Genomic DNA, 18,752 nt, shown 5'->3' on the forward strand with positions numbered 1-18,752 from the left:
GCCACTAACATGTCTATTCAAAGGAAAAGATAGTACTTAAGTGAGAAGTACCTCTGATGCAGAGCCTGAACTTAAACTGATGAAGGTGGCTGCTTTAAAACTAGAGGTAGTAGAGCAGAAGGAGATGTGTTAAAATGACATTGCACTACACACACATACATTGTACCAATGTCAATTTCTGGGGTTTGTTTTTACTGAAATATAATTGATTTACATGGTTATGTTAGTTTTAGGTATTGTACTGAAGCTATGTGAGATTTAACTATTGGGGGAAACTGGGTGAAGGTTATGTGGGACCTTCTTTATTCTCTTTGCAACTCCCTATGAGTTCAGAACTTTTTTATTGTTATTTCCTCAATACAATTTTTTTTTCTACTGGACAGCATGGTGACCCAGTCACACATACATATATACATTCTTTTTTCTCACATTATCATGCTCCATCATAAGTGACTAGACATAGTTCCCAGTACTATGCAGCAGGATCTCATTGCTAATCCATTCCAAAGGCAATAGTTTGCATCTATGAACCCCAGACTCCCCGTCCATCCCACTCTCTCTCCCTCCCCCGGGTAACCACAAGTCTATTCTCCAAGTCCATGAGTTTCTTTTCTGTGGAAAGGTTCATTTGTGCCATATATTAGATACCAGATATAAGTGATACCTATGGTATTTGTCTTTCTCTTTCTGATTTACTTCACTCAGGATGAGAGTCTCTGGTTCCATCCATGTTGCTGCAAATGACATTATTTCGTTCTTTTTTATGGCTGAGTAGTATTCCATTGTGCATATATACCACATCTTCCTAACCCATTCATCTGTCGATGGGCATTTAGGTTGTTTCCATGTCTTGGCTATTGTGAATAGTGCTGCAGTGAACATGCGGGTGCATGTGTCTTTTTCAAGGACAGTTTTGTCTGGATATATGCCCAAGAGTGGGATTGCTGGATCACATGGTAGTTCTATGTATAGTTTTCTAAGGTACCTCCAAACTGTTCTCTATAGTGTGGCTGTACCAGTTTACATTCCCACCAACAGGAGTTCCCGTCATGGCGCAGTGGTTAACGAATCCGACTAGGAACCATGAGGTTGCGGGTTCAGTCCCTGCCCTTGCTCAGTGGGTTAAGGATCCGGCGTTGCCGTGAGCTGTGGTGTAGGTTGCAGACGCGGCTCAGATCCTGCGTTGCTGTGGCTCTGGCGTAGGCCGGTGGCTACAGCTCCGATTGGACCCCTAGCCTGGGAACCTCCATATGCCGCAGGAGCGGCCCAAGAAATAGCAAAAAGACAAAATAAATAAATAAATAAATAAATACATTCCCACCAACAGTGCAGGAGGGTTCCCTTTTCTCCACACCCCCTCCAGCATTTGTTATTTGTGGACTCATGAATGATGGCCATTCTGACTGGTGTGAGGTGGTATCTTGTGGCAGTTTTGATTTGCATTTCTCTAATAATCAGGGATGTTGAGCATTTTTTCATGTGCTTGTTGGCCATCTGTATATCTTTTTTGGAGAAATGTCTCTTCAGGTCTTTTACCCATTTTTCAATTGGGTTGTTGGCTTTTTTGCTGTTGAGTTGTATGAGTTGTTTGTCTATTTTAGAGATTAGGCCCTTGTCAGTTGCATCATTTGAAACTATTTTCTCCCATACTGTAAATTGTCTTTTTGTGTGTGTGTGTGGTTTTTTTTGGCTTACTTTGCTGTGAAACAGCTTGTCAGTTTTATTAGGTCCCATTGGTTTATTTTTGCTTTTATTTCTGTTGCTTTGGGAGACTCCTTTGGATTTCTTATGTATGCAGTCATGTCATATGTAAATGATAGTTTTTATTTCATTTTTAATCCTTATGTCTTTTATATTTTTATCTTTTTCTTGATTAAACTGGCTAAGCTCTCTAGTACAGTGTTAAGTAGAAGTGTTGCAAGCAGATATAATTGTCTTATTCCTGATCTTGGGAAATTTAAAAAAATAAATAATAGTAATTTTTGTAGTTACTGTTTATTCAGATTAAGGAAGTTTCCTTTTCTTTCAAGCTTGCTAAGAGGTTTTTTTTTTTTTTTTTGCCTTTTCTAGGGCTGTTCCTGCAGCATATGGAGGTTCCCAGGCTAGGGGTCAAATCAGAGCTGTAGCTGCCGGCCTACGACAGAGCCACAGCAACGCAGGATCCAAGCCGCATCTGCAACCTACACCCCAGCTCACGGCAACGCCGGATCCTTAACCCACTAAGCAAGGCCAGGGATTGAACCTGCAACCTCATGGTTCATAGTTGGATTCGTTAACCACTGTGCCGTGACAGGAACTCTGAGTTTTTTTTTTAAACTACAGTTATGAGTTCAGTCTTATCAAATACCTTTTCTACATCTGTTGAAGTGATCATATACTTTTCTCCCTTTTCTTCTTCCCAATATAGTAAATTACACTACTTGATTTTCCCATAAACTCCACTTGGTTCAGTTGTATTATCATTATTAAATATCACTGGATTAGATCCCCACACACTGTTCGTTTACACACACAATTTTCATTTCTTTTTTAAACCATTTTCTTTAGGTATAATTGACATGTAAAAAATCTGTACATATTTAATGTATACAACTTGCTGAATTTGGGGATAAATATGTACCTGTGAAACCATCAAGACCATAGACATATCCATCACCTCCCAAGGTTTCTTCCTGCCCTTTTTACTATGTGATTTTATCTTCTTGGAATGTTCTTTCCTTTTTTCTGATCTCTGGAAGTATTTGTGTGACATCAATGTTATTTCTTATTCAAGTGTTTGAAATAATTTATTAGTGGAGTCATTTAGGCCTAGAGTTTTACTTCATTGGGAGGTTTTTAATAACAAGTTTTGTGTCTTTCATCGATATAGGACTCTTTCTTCTTCTGTCAGTTAATTTACTGAGTTGTGTTTCTCAAGGAATTTGTCCACTTCCATTCACTTTTTTTCCTGGGTCTCCCAACTACACTTGTGTTAGACTTTCCTACCGTATCTCATATATCTCTTATATTCTTTTCAGGAATTTCTATTCTTTTTGCTCTCCATTCTTTTTTCTATCTACTGACCTCTCTCTTAGTGTACTGATCATGTTTTCACTTTGTCAAATCTACTGTTAAACCCCTATGTTGAATTCTTAATTTTAACCATTTTATTTTCTGTTCCAGACTTTACATGTGACTTTTCATTACATTTTCCAGTTCCCTGGTGAAAATCTCTCTGTTTCCATCTATTTTCATGAACCTGTTCATCACAGTTATTTCAAAGTCTGTGTCTGGTAACTCCAATACCACCTGTTTCTGTTTCTATCCTCTCTCTTTTTCTCTTGTCTTGTGTATTTATAAGACACATATAAGACACATAAATGCTCAACATTCTATAAGAAAAATTGTAGCGGCTCCTGATCATGTTATCTTCCTTCAAAGAGCACTGCCCTTTTCCTGTGGCAGGCAGCAGAGGATCAGATCACTTTGATTCAGCTAGAGACTTTGCTGTCTCAAGACTAGTTTGCAATCTTTACATGTCCAGCTTTACCTCTGGTTAACCCCCACTTCTAGGATGTAGCCCTATAGGAGTTCCAACTAAGAATCAGAGTTTTTGCTAGGGCTCCTCCTACCTGGTAAATTATAAACTCCAGTTTTTCCCTCCCTAGCACTGTGAGCATGTCACAGACTTGCTCTGCTTTGCTGATGCTTTCTACCTGACTTCTTAGCCTTATTCTCTGTACAACATGTGGTGTTAGTGCCTCTAAAAGAAAACTGGTTACACATGTTACATTCTATTCAGTGTCCTCCTACCTCTTTAGGATCTTGATCCATCAACATCAGCTGCCTTGGCAGCTCCAAACTTCATTTTAGTCTCCCCACCTCATGTGGTGACCCAAAGCTAATCTGCTGGCTTCTGTCTTATGCTCTATGCCAAAATATCCTGATGGAAAAGCAGTGTGCAGAAAGGCTCATCTTAATGAGCTTTCATTCTTTCTGGATCTCATCTCTTAAGTTCTGGCTGACTCAGTAGCCCCCTAATTCCTTCACAACACATATTTTTAAAAGCATGAGTTTATAAGTTTTTCTTGTTAGATTATTGGACTGCCACCAAGCTACTCCATCATAGTTAGAAGTCTTCGGAACTCATAACATGTTTGTGTGTTTCCCCTTATCTCTATACATTGATCAAAAGGATATAGGAGCAATAACTCTCCAGTATCAGTGAGCACACCTAGCACCCAGATTTTTGTTTCTGTACCTCATTTCCTACTAAGATGAATCAGATTTCCTTGAAGAAATTGCTGATTTCAGGTAAAGTACAAGTATAAGATGAGCCTGGCTATCTTGCTCTATCAGAAAGAAGAAAATGGACAGAGAATGAAGAGAACATGTCATAAGGACATAGGAGCTAACTTGAGGGAACACCCAATGGATAAGTCTGGAATAATTTGAACATCAAAAATCATAATGATGCTAATGGTTTATAACACATTGAGTTAAGAAAAGTCTGTTAATCCATGGTGATAATATAAAAGAGAAGGAGAGGAGAAAAAGGAAAACTCTGGTTTTGTTTTTATTTTTTATAGAAGAATGCCAGCTACTAAATGTAGAATAATATTATTTGAAAATTGCTGGTTTATAACCCCCAAGGTAATAAATGGTTTGGGTAAGGATGATCAGTTGATGCAACTATGACTGAATAAAATGTTATTGGAAATAAGTTTCAAATTATCACTCCACAGATTACTTTTAATAAAGGGAATTATGCGCTCTTACAATGGAAAAGTCTGGTGATCACCACTGTAACCGAGTGGTCAAGCTTGGAAATGGCAGTAGTGGTTTGACACTGTGCTTCCAGTATGACTCAGTGGTAGGTACACGATGTCATTTATATGATGTTCTTGCTGGAAATGTTTGACCTTATTCTTATTACAAGGAAATAGACAGTCCTAAAATGCACAGCATGGTGGACAACTGACCTGTATTCTTCAGAGGATTTGATGTCGTGAAGAGCAGAGGGGGGTCAGGGAGATTGTTCTGGATTGCAGGAGACTAAAGAGACAAACAGCCAGGTGCTCTGAGTGAATCTTGAGTGGATCCTAGATTGGAAAAATAGAATCAATAAAGGACATCTTGGGGACAATAGAAGAAATTTTAGTATGGAGTGGGTGCTTGATGTTGAATTTATGGTGAATTTTTTAAGGTGTGCTGATATTGTAGTTAAATAGGGGGAAATGCATCCTGAAATATTTCATGGTAGAATGTCATTTTGAAAACAGTCTACTTTTCTGTGATTTTTAAAAAAATGGGTGTTTTGGTGTATATATAGAGAAAGAGGGTGTAGCAAGATTTTAACATAGATGAGGGCTGCATGTGTGTTGAAAATTAGAAGGGGAGTTCCCTGATGTGGCTCAGTGGGTTAAGAACCCGACATAGTATCCACGAGGACACAGGTTTTAATCCCAGGCTTTGCTCAATGGGTTAAGCATCCAGTGTTGCCACAAGCTGTGGTGTAGGTTGCAGATACAGCTTGGATCCTGGGTTGTTGCTGTGGCTGTGGTGTAGGCCAGCAGCTGGAGCTCCAATTTGATTTGGACCCCTAGCCCGGGAACTTCCAAAGAAAGAAAAAAAAATTAGAAGGGAAAAAAACTCTTGTAGCTTTCTACTGTTTTATCAACAAAAATCCACAAGATGGCAGTAGAGGGACACTCTTGAAATGTGCTTCTTTGCGGCCTTTTATAAGGTGACCTTATTTTCTGATTTGAAAAGCAGGATGCGAGATCCAACAAAGGATTGCTTTTGCTTTTCATCAGTGAATGCATTTATAGGAAAAGTTATACAAAAGTATTAAGACAAAATGCCATTTGGCTGTATCATTGTATGGATTGCTTTTGTTGAAATAAATACCATTTTGTTAAATTTGCTCCACAAAACTCCTGAAATGTATCTAAAAGGTTGTGTAAATGAGCATTTTTTTCTGGTGAGTATACACACAACTTTCACCATGTCTCAGAGTAGTCAGTTATTAGCCCCAAAACTGAGAAGTTTGAGGGGCTCAAGAAAATGGTGGAGGTTGATGTCTTAACAACATCAGAGTTGGTAGTAGCTTAAGCCATTTTTCTTTAATAAGTTCTCTGAAAGTGTTTGGGTTTAGTGAACTGTATATTACATGGATTGATGTAGGAATGAATGAATGTGTATGAATGGAAGTCAGATGACTTAGGTGTACATGTGACACTTACATGTGCCTCTTGACTACACCACTCCTCCTTCCCACACACCAAGATAAAAAGTATTTAGTGAAATATTTGTGGCCACATAAAGCAGTTCCCTAAAAAACAGAATCAGTCATTTGCCTCTGTTTTATTTTATTACTCTCCACAGAAAAATGGTATATTGCTCAATGGAGATGCTAGCCATATAAAACTTTCTCTTTATAAACATACATCAGAAGAGTTTAATTTTTTAGAATAACATGAACTAAGCTTCTTGTGATTGCAGAAAGCTTCTAGTCTCCTATGAGTGTTACCTGTGCCTCTTGTTTTCCTCCAAGAGTTCCTGGTTTAGATCAGGACGAGGTTTCTACACATTGCAATGTGAGCAGCTTGCAATGAGAGAGCCAAGCCACACAACATCTCCTCTTTTTGATTCACTAACCAAAGAGTGAGCCTTCTTTTCTGTGAAATTGAAAACAATTTGGTAGATAGCTACCTTAAAAACTTTCATAATGTCTTGATTGTAAAAGATAATCCCTGCTAAGCACCTTGATCTGGCTATATGGGTAGTATGGATAATGGGTCATATATTAGAATCTGTTAAGGGAAAATAAAATGCTTGTTTAAGATGCATTGGCAGTACGTAGTTGGTTTAAAGTATCATTTACTGACTTCTTACCATTTTTCACTCTCAGTTTCATTAGTATTTGAGGTTTTCTTATTGAGGGACTGTGAGCATTGTGACTGCATACAAGAGACTAAATAGTAAAACGGTCATGTCTTTAGGAAGGAACTTCTAACTTCCCCCTTCATGTATCCCCAGTGGAAACACCATGTCATGCCACATTGTTGGCTAGAAGAGCTTATGTTAGGTAAAGAACCGGTGAAATAAATCATGCCATCCGGGTGATGGACTATATGTAGCTGTTCAAAATTATGACATAGATTCATAAATATAGACATGAAAATGTATCCAAACTGAATTGAAGAGAAACAGAGCAAGGTGCAGAAGAATATGTAAAATATGATTCTAGTTTGAAATATATATTTGCTTTTATATGTTCGGAAAGTAAGGTCTAGGAGATCATTCACTAGTTTGCTTAAAGTGGTTTACTTATGTTGTGAAGGAGAGAGTAGTATTGCAGTGCAAGGGACTTATATTTTCTACTTTATATACTTTTCTGTTGTTTGGATTTTTTAATGAGAATGTAATCTGAATAAATAATTATTTAAAGGGAGTGTATGTTGGCACAGTCCTCTGAGACCTTCATATGCTGAATATAATTGTTGTTGCTCAGTACAATCAATTCTATCATTCATCTCGAACAGACCAAAGCCAAAGAAAACCAATGAATTAACTTATAAATTATACCCTGTCTACATTTGAATTTGTTTATAATATTAAAAGACCTGAATTGGAACAAGAAAAATAATTGTATAAACTTAAAAAAGACAGATTGTTTAGAAGAAATGAGATAACTATTTAGAAGAAATGAGACAACTACTAGGAACATAGAATGACTTCTCTATTAAACAAAGCACAGAGTTTAGCTCTGAGCTTTCTGGTTCCCAAGCAAAAAAGGCAAATAAGTTGGCTCTCTTGTTTGTATCTATACTCCAGAAAGAGTATTAAAACAAATGTATTGTGTGGCATCTTATTTATATTGCAACAGTGAGTGACGTACTGGACAGTGGTTTTTTTTTAGTATATGTTTACCAGTGACACAAACCTTTGACTGAATACTTTCTTCGCATACCCTTTTAAAAATGCAGCCAAACTATCAAATAATAAGTCAATAACTAAAATCCCCTCATGGTTCAGCAGTTTAAAGATCAGGTGTTGTCCCTGCTGCGGCTCTGGTTACAGCTATGGGGTGGGTTCGATCCCTGGCCCAAGAATGTCCATGTGCCATGGGCGTGGCCAAGAAATAAGTAAATCAATGAAAAAAATCTTTTTGGGGAAACTGAGGGAATATAGTCCAGATACCTATTTGCTTGATGACCCAAACAAATTATTTTCAAATCTAGCTGCATATCAGAATGAACTGGGGGGAGGCTTTTAGAAATTTGGATTCCATGATCCACTATGCATCTTTAGAGATTCTCATTCTGGCATTGGGCTTGAGAATCTGTAGTTATTGGTGCTTTGTGCACATTCTGGTGCAAATCCTGGTTTGGGAACCACTTATCTATGATACACAATGAGCATAGCATGTTTTCCTTTAAGCATATGTTTTATTTGCAGATAAATAACATTTTCCCCATTAAAAGAGAAGAATTATGAAGCAGAATTCAAATTTTGCATTCATTTCTGATATGAAATATGAGCCTTAGACATTTAATGCAGGCAAGGGCTCATTTGGGGCTATTTCCCAGACCCCAAGGAGGTGGAGCTCATGCCTCACTACTGTTAAAAATATTTTGATGAGAAGGTAGTTAAAGCACCAAGGAAATTTTATCAGTTAGATTTTGGTGCTTATAAAATCTTTGGAAGGTTTAGAAGATTGGCAATCAGGAGACACCACTGTAACTGGGACTCAGAGGCTGGGAAGCTGCTGCTCTAGACCCTGTCACCACTGCTGCTTCTACTACTTCTCAGCCACACAGAGTTCAGGGCCGACCAGTGACACTTGACCAACAGTGACAGTAGCAACAGGGAGATGGCCTTTGCCTCACTCCTGCTTTCCAAATCTTGTGCAAGAGCATCTCATTGGCCAGATAGAATCCTAGCTGCAAGAGAACCAGGGAGGTAGAGTTTTTAGTTTTGCCATCCCTGTGGTATGTAGGCAGGTACATGGAAGAGGGAAGGAGTGGATACTATGTATCAAAGGATGCTGTCAAGTATAATCATGAATCAGAAATGCTAAGCAGATAGTTTCAGCTGGCCCTGAGATTCACAAAACTTGGAGATATTGCTGCCCACTTTTAAAGCTGAGTGAGATAGTCTTTCCAGACACAGGCTAAAATGGAAATTATTTTTTTCCCCTTTATGGAAGACATTCTATAGCTGGTTCTGTCCCCAAAATGGCATTTGTTATTGGTGCTGGCATCTGAGCCAAAAGCTTTCAAATGAGAATTTGTGAATCACATTTTTCCCCAAATAATAAGCTGCTTATGAAAAATCATTTCTTTAAGTATGTATGTGGCTAATTCTGAGTTATATGTGAACTGCTATCCCATCATTTTGCTTGGTGCATGTGTGAGTGTGTGTGTGTGCGCATGAACACATGTATGTGCTCACACATTTCTTAAAAAAAACTTTCCTGAGCTGGGAGACAGGCTGGCCATTCTCCCAGTCAGACTCGGGTTATTCGAGGCTAACTTCAACCTGCCTGTGATTGTGTTGGTTTGGAGTCAGAGGCAGTGTTTCTCTGAAAGCATCACAGTAACAATAGGTTTTTTGTTTTTGTTTTTTTTTTTTCCTTTTTCTAGGGCCGCACCCGCAGCTTATGGAGGGTCCCAGGCTAGGCGTGTAATTGGAGCTGTAGCTGCCAGCCTACACCAGAGCCACAGCAGTGCAGGATGCGAGCCGCATCTGTGACCTACACCACAGCTCATGGCAACGCTGGATCCTTAGCCCTCTGAGCAAGGCCAGGGATTAAACCCGAAACCTCATGGTTCCTAGTTGGATTTGTTAATCACTGAGCCACGACGGGAACTCCCAATAGGTATTTTTTGAGCACTTGTTCTCTGCCTAACATTGTGCTAAGTGCTTTACATAATTTTTATTTCTTTAATTCTTATGGTAACACTTTGAGGTACATGTTACTACCACCATTCTACAGATGAGGAAACAGGCACAAAAAGGCTAAATTAACTTTCCAAGGTGACCGAGCTAGTAAGTGGCAGAGCCCAAATTTGAACCATTTCTCTGATGCTAAAGCTTCCACTACTTTACATGACATTGAAGAGAACCTCAGAAAATTACTTGTGGAACTGAGACCTCTTTTCTGTTTTACTCTTATTATCCCTTCAGTCCTGCTGTTTTGGCCCAGTGTAGGACCAGACTCAGGAACTGCAATATTGAGGGTAATAGTGTGTTTAGGAGGGCAAGAGAGCATTTTTAGTAAGCTGAAATACCTACCCAAGGATGCAGGCACACCAAAAGGCTCTCTGGTTATTTTTCTGGCTATTGAATATTCAGCTGTTTCAGGACAGAAATAAGAGAAGAATCCCCTCGTCTTCCCTTCATGCCTGCTATTTTCAGTATTAGGTTGTAGGGTGAATATACAATCTGTGTATTCATATAATACTTGGAGTCTAGGTAGGGAAATATATATGGAAAAATAATAACAAGGGAGAGAAATAATGTGGATTTGTCCACCGTCTTAGCTAAACAAATTCCTAGTTAAAAAAGAAGTTTCTCTCAGAAAACCAGGAAGATTGAATGATGGGAATTCCATCTTCAAATAAGGCCCCACGAGTACTTTATGAGGGACTGTTCTTCATTGGGAAGGGCTCTCTTAGGGAGTTGTGTAGGATCTCTGACTTTAGGGCACTAAGTGTCAAGTAGCCCTGAGCCATCCCCTGGAGATGCCAGAGTTCTGGTCTCATCCATGGTGTGACTCTGACTAGGGAATGCTGCTTCCCTGTGGGCTGTTTCTCCAGGCAGAACTGCCTGAAACATGGAGAAGTGGATTGCTCAAAGTAGGATAACCAGATAAAATACAGGACACCCAGTTAAATGTTAATTTCAAATAAACAGTGAATGATTTTTTTAGAAGTCTATTCCCCCAATTTAACCGGGTATCCTAAATTTTTATTTGCTGAATCTGACAAATAATCAGGTAAGCAGAACCCAAGGTCACTTGGTAAATCTGTAACTGAATAAGTGGTAGATCTGTGACTTGAAGGCAGGCCTGTTTGGTGTGACTTTGGATTGCATGAATTCCAGTGCTCTATACTGCCTCCTACATTTGTTGAGCATCTTTCATGTGCAAAAACCATAACCTGCAGGATGCAAGGATAGAGTTATAATTCCTGCCTGCATATTATTTGGCTTCTCCATGAAGAGAAAAAAGAGCTGGGAAGAACTGTGCATTAGGCCTATCTTCTTAAGGGCCTACTGTGTGATGAGAGCTGAATCATTTTATATTCTAGAGGAGTTTTTGTTTGAACAAGGAACTTCTGTTATGCTTTCCTCTGAGGAGTCTTGTAGAAACATTCAGGTTATTTTATAGACTGAGATGTCTGAAGAGGCAGTGCCTTGAGAAGCCCTTCCTGGGACTGACTTTTTACTCTTTTTCTTTGGTTCCGGGGTTGGCTGGTTAGGAGTCTTAACCAAGGTCAGAGGTTTATGTTAATTAATGTTTCACATACTGGGCAGGATAGTCCTATAGATAAGAATACAACCCATCCATACAGCTTTCTTAAGCTAATCCAGTCTTACTAAAAATTCTCATGAGTACAAAAGCTGAGGAAGCACTTTTAAACATTAACACTTTTATGTTCTCTTTTGTCTTTAATAATGAGACTGTATATATGAAAGTGTTCTGCAAACTGGAAAGTGATTTAAATGAAATAACTGTAAAATACTATTTTTTCATCTGTTTTAAAGGTGAAGAAACATTCATCAGAAAAATTAGAGTTACAAGTGAGTTAAATGGATAACTGGATGGTTTCATCCTGTACACTGTATCTTTTTGCAGTTTGCTTTTTCACTCAACTCTGTTTTTGAGATTTGTGTTGATATAGTATAGATCTAGTCTATAGTTATTTTAACTGTGGTATAGTATTCCACTGTCAGAATAAAGTACAATTTTATTTATCCAGTCCCTACCAATGGATGATTAGGTTGTATTCACTTTCTTTTTTTTTTGCTCTTGGTAAAAAAAAAAAAATACTGCTCTTGCAGTATTTATTGGTACTGCAATAAATATACTGTAATAATGCCCATGTCTGTAAGTTTTCCTAGGTTAGAAACCTACAAGTGGTTAGTCTGGTTCTAGCCATGCCAATTAAAAATCACTGAGAATAATATTATGTTTTGCTTATAATACATATGTATAGAGACCAGGATAAGAACATTCATGGGAAATATACACATCAACTTCTGGAGAGTGGTTACTCTGGGGAGGGAAAAGGAGGATAGATATGGGAGGGATTTGGAGCTTGAGCTGTAACATCTTATTTTTTTAAAAACGAAGACCGTTCAGAAGCATATGTGGCAAAATGTTAACTTCTGTTAAGTCTGAAGGGTGAGCACATGGCTGATGTTACTTTCTGTAATGATATAAAGATAATGAAAAATATTAAGTCATATAATTAAAAAGGTAAATTGAAAGAATTCAGGAAACCAGCCCCTGTGTTGGCCACTAGTTCACACTCAGGTGAAACTTGAAGAGCATAGAATTCTTCTCTTCAGTGCAGCTCAGAGTCACTTTTGGAAGTGCCAGAAAACACTTCCTGAACTCCCAAGAAACAGGGGACATGCTTGTTAAAACCAAAGCAAAATATACCAAAAAATGTGCAGAGACTTCCTAAACAAATCTCTATTCAATCATATTTCATGTTCTCTAGGGGAGATGAGGATCCAGTCAAAGATTTTATGAGGTGATTTGTTTAAAATGGAGGCATAGCATTTTTAAAGCTGAAAGAGTTAGATTTTTTATTGTTAGTTTCTTGACAGTTATAGTGACAAATCACATGGGGGAGCTCTGGGCTAAGGGAACTAGGAGAGGATTCTGGGGAAGAGTATTTCAACTTGGAAATAGAAACAAATTCTGGCCAATATCCCTGTCTAACTACCTTTCTTAGGCCACTAGCTATTTCAGCAAGGGTGAATGCTTGCTTGCAATTGCATAGCCGATCTGAAAATAGAAGGGCAATAGAAACCTCCACCAATTCCTCAATCCCAAATACAAACCAAGTCAAAACAATAGGTTTTGACCTATTTGTCTAGAGCCAAATGCTAAATTTCGAAAAGACCTTTTCCTTCCTAATTAAGTACAAGGCTATGTCACTATTTGATGTTACTGGCTAGGATTTGTGGGATGGATTACTGAGTTCTGACATACAGTTATTTGATTAACAAATATAATAATGTTAAAAGATAAGAATAGGTACCCAAAGACTCTCTGAGGAGGCAACAAAAATCACATTTGTGCGTGATCGTAAGATTGTTTACTATTAATCAGCACTTCATAGTTTGCAAGTATTACCCAGTCATTAACTAATTAATGTAATCTAGCAAACTGTCAAGTAGTTTATTATGGTTTGCTGACCAGAGCCTAATCAATGCAGAAGCCATTTTACTTTAAGATAAAACCATACTCATGTGGAAATTTTCTGCTTTATATTTTACTGCCACATAAATTTGACCTGCATTGCATTTCACAGATCAGATGAATCTACCAATATTACAAACAAGTGAAATTAAGAGAGAGATCTCAGCCACTCATCCAGACTAATCAACCAGCAAAGAATTAAAAAGGAGTTCTGTGTTTCCCTGTCCCCAGAACCCATACACAGCAGAGGCCTTTGTCCTGTTTGCAAATCTGACCACATAGGAGAAATTTGCTAAAGCGGCTTTTGTGCATGCAGTGGCATCATTGGGCCTGGCCACTGCTGTGCTTCTTTGCCAACAACTGCTATTGAACATTTGCCACCTTCCCTGCTGCTGCGGAGGCTCAGGATTAGATGCAGGGAGGCCAGCAGCCCTCACAACTTCATCTGTTGGCACGGCAGGCAGGCAGGAGCCAAGCAGCATGGCAGAGGGAGAAGCCTTTGAAACCATCAATTTGAAGACCCTGCCTCGAATTGGCAAGTCTGGAGCGGAGGAAGGGAGTAAACAAGGCTTGAAGTCAAAGGGCCAGCAGTGGCTCCTCAGAGAGAGCTTGGGGAGCAGGTTGGGTAGAGAGGGACACTTTTCTGATGGAAGCAATGTGGGAGGCAGGTGAAGTTTTGTTATTGTAGCACAAGGAGTATCAACCGGGGTCCCACGGGCCACATACTTCTTTGTTGTAATCCTAACCATTGGTACCTCAGTATGTGGTTGCTGCAGGTGTAATTAGTTAAGATGAGGTCATGGTGTAGAGTGGGCCTGAATCCATGACTGATGTCCTTATAAGAAGGTGGCTATGTGAAGACAGAGACATACAGAGAGACAAGGCCATGTGAAGACAGAGGCAGAGGTTGGAGTGAACCTGAGGACTGCCGTCAACTCTAGAAGTTAAGAGAACGTACCCTGCTGACACCTTGCTCTTGGACTTCTAGCCTCCAGACCTGTGAGACAATAAATTTCCTTTGTTTAAGCTGTGTGTTTTGTGGTACCTTCTTTGATGGCAGTTCTAGCAAATAAATAAAACCTCCCTGCTGAAGTTGGTCTGTTAACAAAGTCACATTGCAGGGAAGACGTTTTTGGGCAGGGGATTTGGAGCAGTCTGTCAGAGGCCTGCTAGCTCTCTCCTGGCCCATGGCAGTTTTTGCATGGCACCCCGTATTGGTAACTTGTGCTCAAATGGTATTGGGAACTGCTTTGAAGAGCCTTGGTAAGACACACAGCATACACAACCAAAGCCCATGGTGTGTCCATTCTTATCCTTTCACACCTCTCCTGCGTCTTTCTCTCTGATAATTTCACTCCAAAGCAAAACTCCCAGGCAGTAGAGTAAGCATCTTTCTTACTTCCCTGACAGTGTGCGTTGGTCTATAAGAAACTCATATCCATGCAGTCTTCCATACTTTGGTCAAAAAAGTGGCAAAGGTAGTTAGGATCTTGAGCTCCTGGCACCTCTCTCTTCTTTCAGCTTTCCTTCCTGAAAAAATGCGGCTCACCGCAAAAACTGGCTTCAAGTGAGGCTGTGCTTCCTTAAGAGACACAGGAGATGACCTGAAGGGGATTGATGCGGGTTGTTGACAGTTTAGATTTTATTTCTTTTAAAATTTTAAAGCTTGGGACTTTGGCATGTTGAGAATTACCCTAGTCGTTGGCTTCAGTGGCTCCCCAGGGGTCGGAGGTCTCTGTAGCAGTCAGTCCCAAGTCCAGGGAAGGTGGACAGAGAAAAGTGGGGATCTGAGGTGGGAGGCAGTGGGTCCCTGGGGTGGTCCCCTGCCCCCACCTGGTGTGTGGCCTCTTAATTTAACTGTTACTCTGCCTTGGCAGGGCCATCTGGGCACACAGACAAATTTGCTCTTTCAACATGGAATTGAACTAGCAATAGCAGTAATTATGTGAAATAAAGCTTTACTTTTTTTCTTAAAAATTGGGGTGTGGGGACACATGATAACAGCTCCCATTTCATATGTGCTTTTGACGCACCAGTTGCTTCAGAGCTATCCCTTGTGGAATTATAACAACTACCCTCGGGAGATGGTGATTGTTAGACCTGTTTTCAGAGGACGTAACTGAGCCTCAGAGAAGTAAAAGTGTTTGCTCTAAGTTTGCACAGCTATAAGGAGCAGAGGCCAATTCGAATCCAGACGTTGCTGAAGGCAAGGGCCAAACTCTTTCCATGTCACCACGCTGGCCCTTGCCAGCTAGCCCTTGCCTCTCTTGCAAGGCCTAGAGGTCTCCTCATTGTAGGTGAGTGAAGCTGTCTGGAGAATCTGGAGGTAGTAGGTAGAACATTCTGCCCGCACAAAGATGTCCAGTACCTGTGAATATGTTATCTTACATGGTGTTAGGGGGTAAATAGTGTCCCTCCAGGAGATATGTTGATGCCCTAATCTCAGATACCTCAGAATGTGACCTGAGTTGGGAACAGGTTCATTGCAGATGCAGTTATTTAAGTTACAGTGAAGTTATCTTGGAGTTAGCTGTTCCCTTCACCCAGTATGACTGGCGTCCTTTAAAAAGAGGAAAATTTGGGAATTGGGACATAGAGGAGAATGCTATGTGACAGTGGAGGCATTGAGACTGAAGAGATTGTGCTTATGATTTTTATTTTTTCCATTATAGTTGATTTACAGTGCTCTTTCAATTTCTACTATATAGCAAAGTGACCTGTCATACATTGTGTGTGTGTGTGTGTGTGTGTGTGTATTCTTTTTTCTCATATTATCCTCCATTATGTTCTGTCACAAGTGACTAGATATAGCTCCCTGTGCCGTACAGCAGGGTCTCATTGCTTATCCACTCCAAATGCAATAGTTTAAATACAGTGTGAGGGAGGGACCTGCAGAGGTGCATGATCAGCTTCTGTACAATCCTTGGATTGGTTGGCGTCAAGGTGAACTTTCAACCATTAACCAGTGTTCTGGTTTCAACTGGTTTGGAGTCTACATGCTTGCAGTCAGGGGTTTTCATCTGTTAGATGTCTGCTTCCTGTATAAAAAAAACAATTTAGGAATGTGTACCCAGCCCTTTTCTATATCTTCCTGGGAACTGGGTGTTTGGTGAGTCTGCTATCTGGCTGGTTTATAGTCTAAATTGTTACCAATTTTCCAGTCCAACAAGCATTCTTCATTCCTACATTTTCATATTTCCTAATCATTAAGTCTTGTGCCACCCTTTTGGGGGCAGGGGTGATGCTGGGAGACTAAAGCAAAAGTTTTATATTTCAAAGGACAGGGACACAAGGGCTTGTACATGGTTTCCCCCCTCCCCCCGTTACTCCTCAATCTTGAAGGGAACAAGTTTAGGACAAGAAAAGGAATAATGTTTTGGGTAGAGAGGTTAATCATAAACCAGGCAGAGGAACTCAGTTTCAAGTTTAGAGTGTTTTTCTCAGCACCATGTAGTCTCCTTGCTTTTACAGCACAGTAATTTTCCATCTGTAGCTCTTTGACACAAAGGTATTTGGCTAGAGGCTAGCATTTAGATCTGATGTCAGACTCCTTATCGTGTCAGTTGGACCTAGTCTACAGCCACCTCAGTGGAGATGAACTCAGAATCTCTGGGCAGATTGGGCAGTTTGAGATCCCATCGTCATGACTTTCAGAGACACTGAAGGGAGTAGTCTCTGGTGAACTGGGAAATAGCTTTCTTCCTCTCAGGAGTCACTTCAAACACCAGCTTTCAAAGGTCTCAGACCCTTGACTCTCTGGGGGTCATGTGACCCTGGAGTAACCCAAGACTATTGTTTGCCTATTTGACAAGAGGAGATCCTTTTAAGTTTATGGGACTCTGTAGATGAAGGTCAGTGGTCTGGTGTAACATTAGAACAGAGGTAAATTTCTGTGGTAGCCTTGACACTTTTAATAAGAGATTTGACATTTGATAGAGATGTTGATAAGGACTTAGTTGGGGTCCTAAGTGGTCAAAGCAGCAATAAGAATACATGCATCTAGCAATAGTTTATGCTGGCCTGAGGCAGGAATGCTGGTTGCAGAATTTAGAAAGAGACTACATGTGAATTAATCTTTAGAGATTTCAGAAAAGGAGGCTCTCTAAGATGCCAGCAATATGACTGGCACACTTTGGAGATAATCGAATTGGCTAGTGTCTTTGTATTAAAAATAGCTGTTGGATGGAAGAAAAGGCTTCCCGAAGAGACCTTGATGTTCTGCTAAGAATATTTGCTTACGGTACTCAACTTGACTCTATGTGTTTATATCATGTATGAATTTTCACTTAAAACAGGTCTTGATTACCTGCTGCTTATTCTTTTTTAAAAATTCCCCTTGCTGATTATCTCTACTCATCTTTCTCATATGCAACTCAGATGACTTTTTTTTTTTTTGTAAAAAGTGTTATTAAACCTCCATGTCTGGGAGAGATGTCCCCTTTTTATGTTCTCACCATTACCTGCGTGGAGTACCATGGTGTAATTTTCTGTTTATTTGTTCACCCATATCACCAGGGCCTTGTGCCTGGCACATAGCCAACTTCAGTGCCTATTAGTTGAATGGGAAAATGAATAAGTGAATTGAATGGATTGCGATTCATTTTTGTGAGGGTTTGTAGAAGAAAGAATATGCATCTGATTGGATGGAATATAAAATAATCCCTAAAGGATATATCATTAGAGATATTTTTCAAGAATATGTAGGATGTTATAAGGGGGAAAAGGCAAGGGGAATTCCAGACAAAGGAAACATCATGAGGAAACCACAGAGGCAGGAGAGGTAAAGTATAATTATGTGATGGGCAGGTCAGATTGGCTGGATCGGTGGTTCTCCAATTTGAGGTGCATTAAGATCACCTGCAAGACTTCGTAAAACCCAGATTGCTGGATTCCACCACTAGAATTTTTGATTCAGTAGTTCCGTGGTTGGGTCCAATACTGTGCATTTCAAACACATTCCCTGGTGCTCCTGGTCCCAAGACCACACTTTGAGAGTTACCGAGGTGGACAACAGTGTATTTGGAAGGAATGGTGGTAGATAAAGCTAGAGAAGAAGATGGTGCCTGCATTGCAGAAGGTGTTCAAATGATAGGTTGAGGATTTCATTTTATTGATTTTATTGGTAGAGAGGAACCATTGGAGATTCTTGAATGTGGAAGTAATTTGCTTAGAGTTACTGCTTTAGGAAAATGAATCTTGTAATAACCTAAAGAATAACTTGATGGAAGTGGGTGATTGGGGGCTGGGAGGCAGAATACTGGGTAGGAGGTGATTTCAATAATCCATTCTATATTGCTGAAATTTACCTTTTAAAATGTTAATCATTTTG

General features: G+C 39.7%; 1 protein-coding gene across 5 annotated transcripts in view; it reads left to right on the forward strand.

Moving 5' to 3' along the window:
- FMR1NB (FMR1 neighbor) overlaps positions 1-18,752 on the forward strand; it is a 307,469-nt gene that overhangs the window by 41,113 nt on the left and 247,604 nt on the right. Inside the window, exon 5 of one of the 5 annotated variants that reach the window (XM_085006509.1) lies at positions 4,725-4,852. The exons of the other annotated variants lie outside the window; for them this stretch is intronic. Coding sequence (XP_084862635.1) covers positions 4,725-4,776 — 52 coding nt within the window. The 3' untranslated portion in view covers positions 4,777-4,852. The remainder of the gene's footprint in view (positions 1-4,724; positions 4,853-18,752) is intronic. 5 annotated transcript variants of the gene reach the window in all.

This window comes from Sus scrofa, chromosome X (genome assembly GCF_054392235.1).
Source record: "Sus scrofa isolate SSC_HxYL_T2T_F1_AM1 chromosome X, Sscrofa_HxYL_maternal_Yorkshire_Landrace_v2.0, whole genome shotgun sequence".
Taxonomy (NCBI): Eukaryota; Metazoa; Chordata; class Mammalia; order Artiodactyla; family Suidae; genus Sus; species Sus scrofa.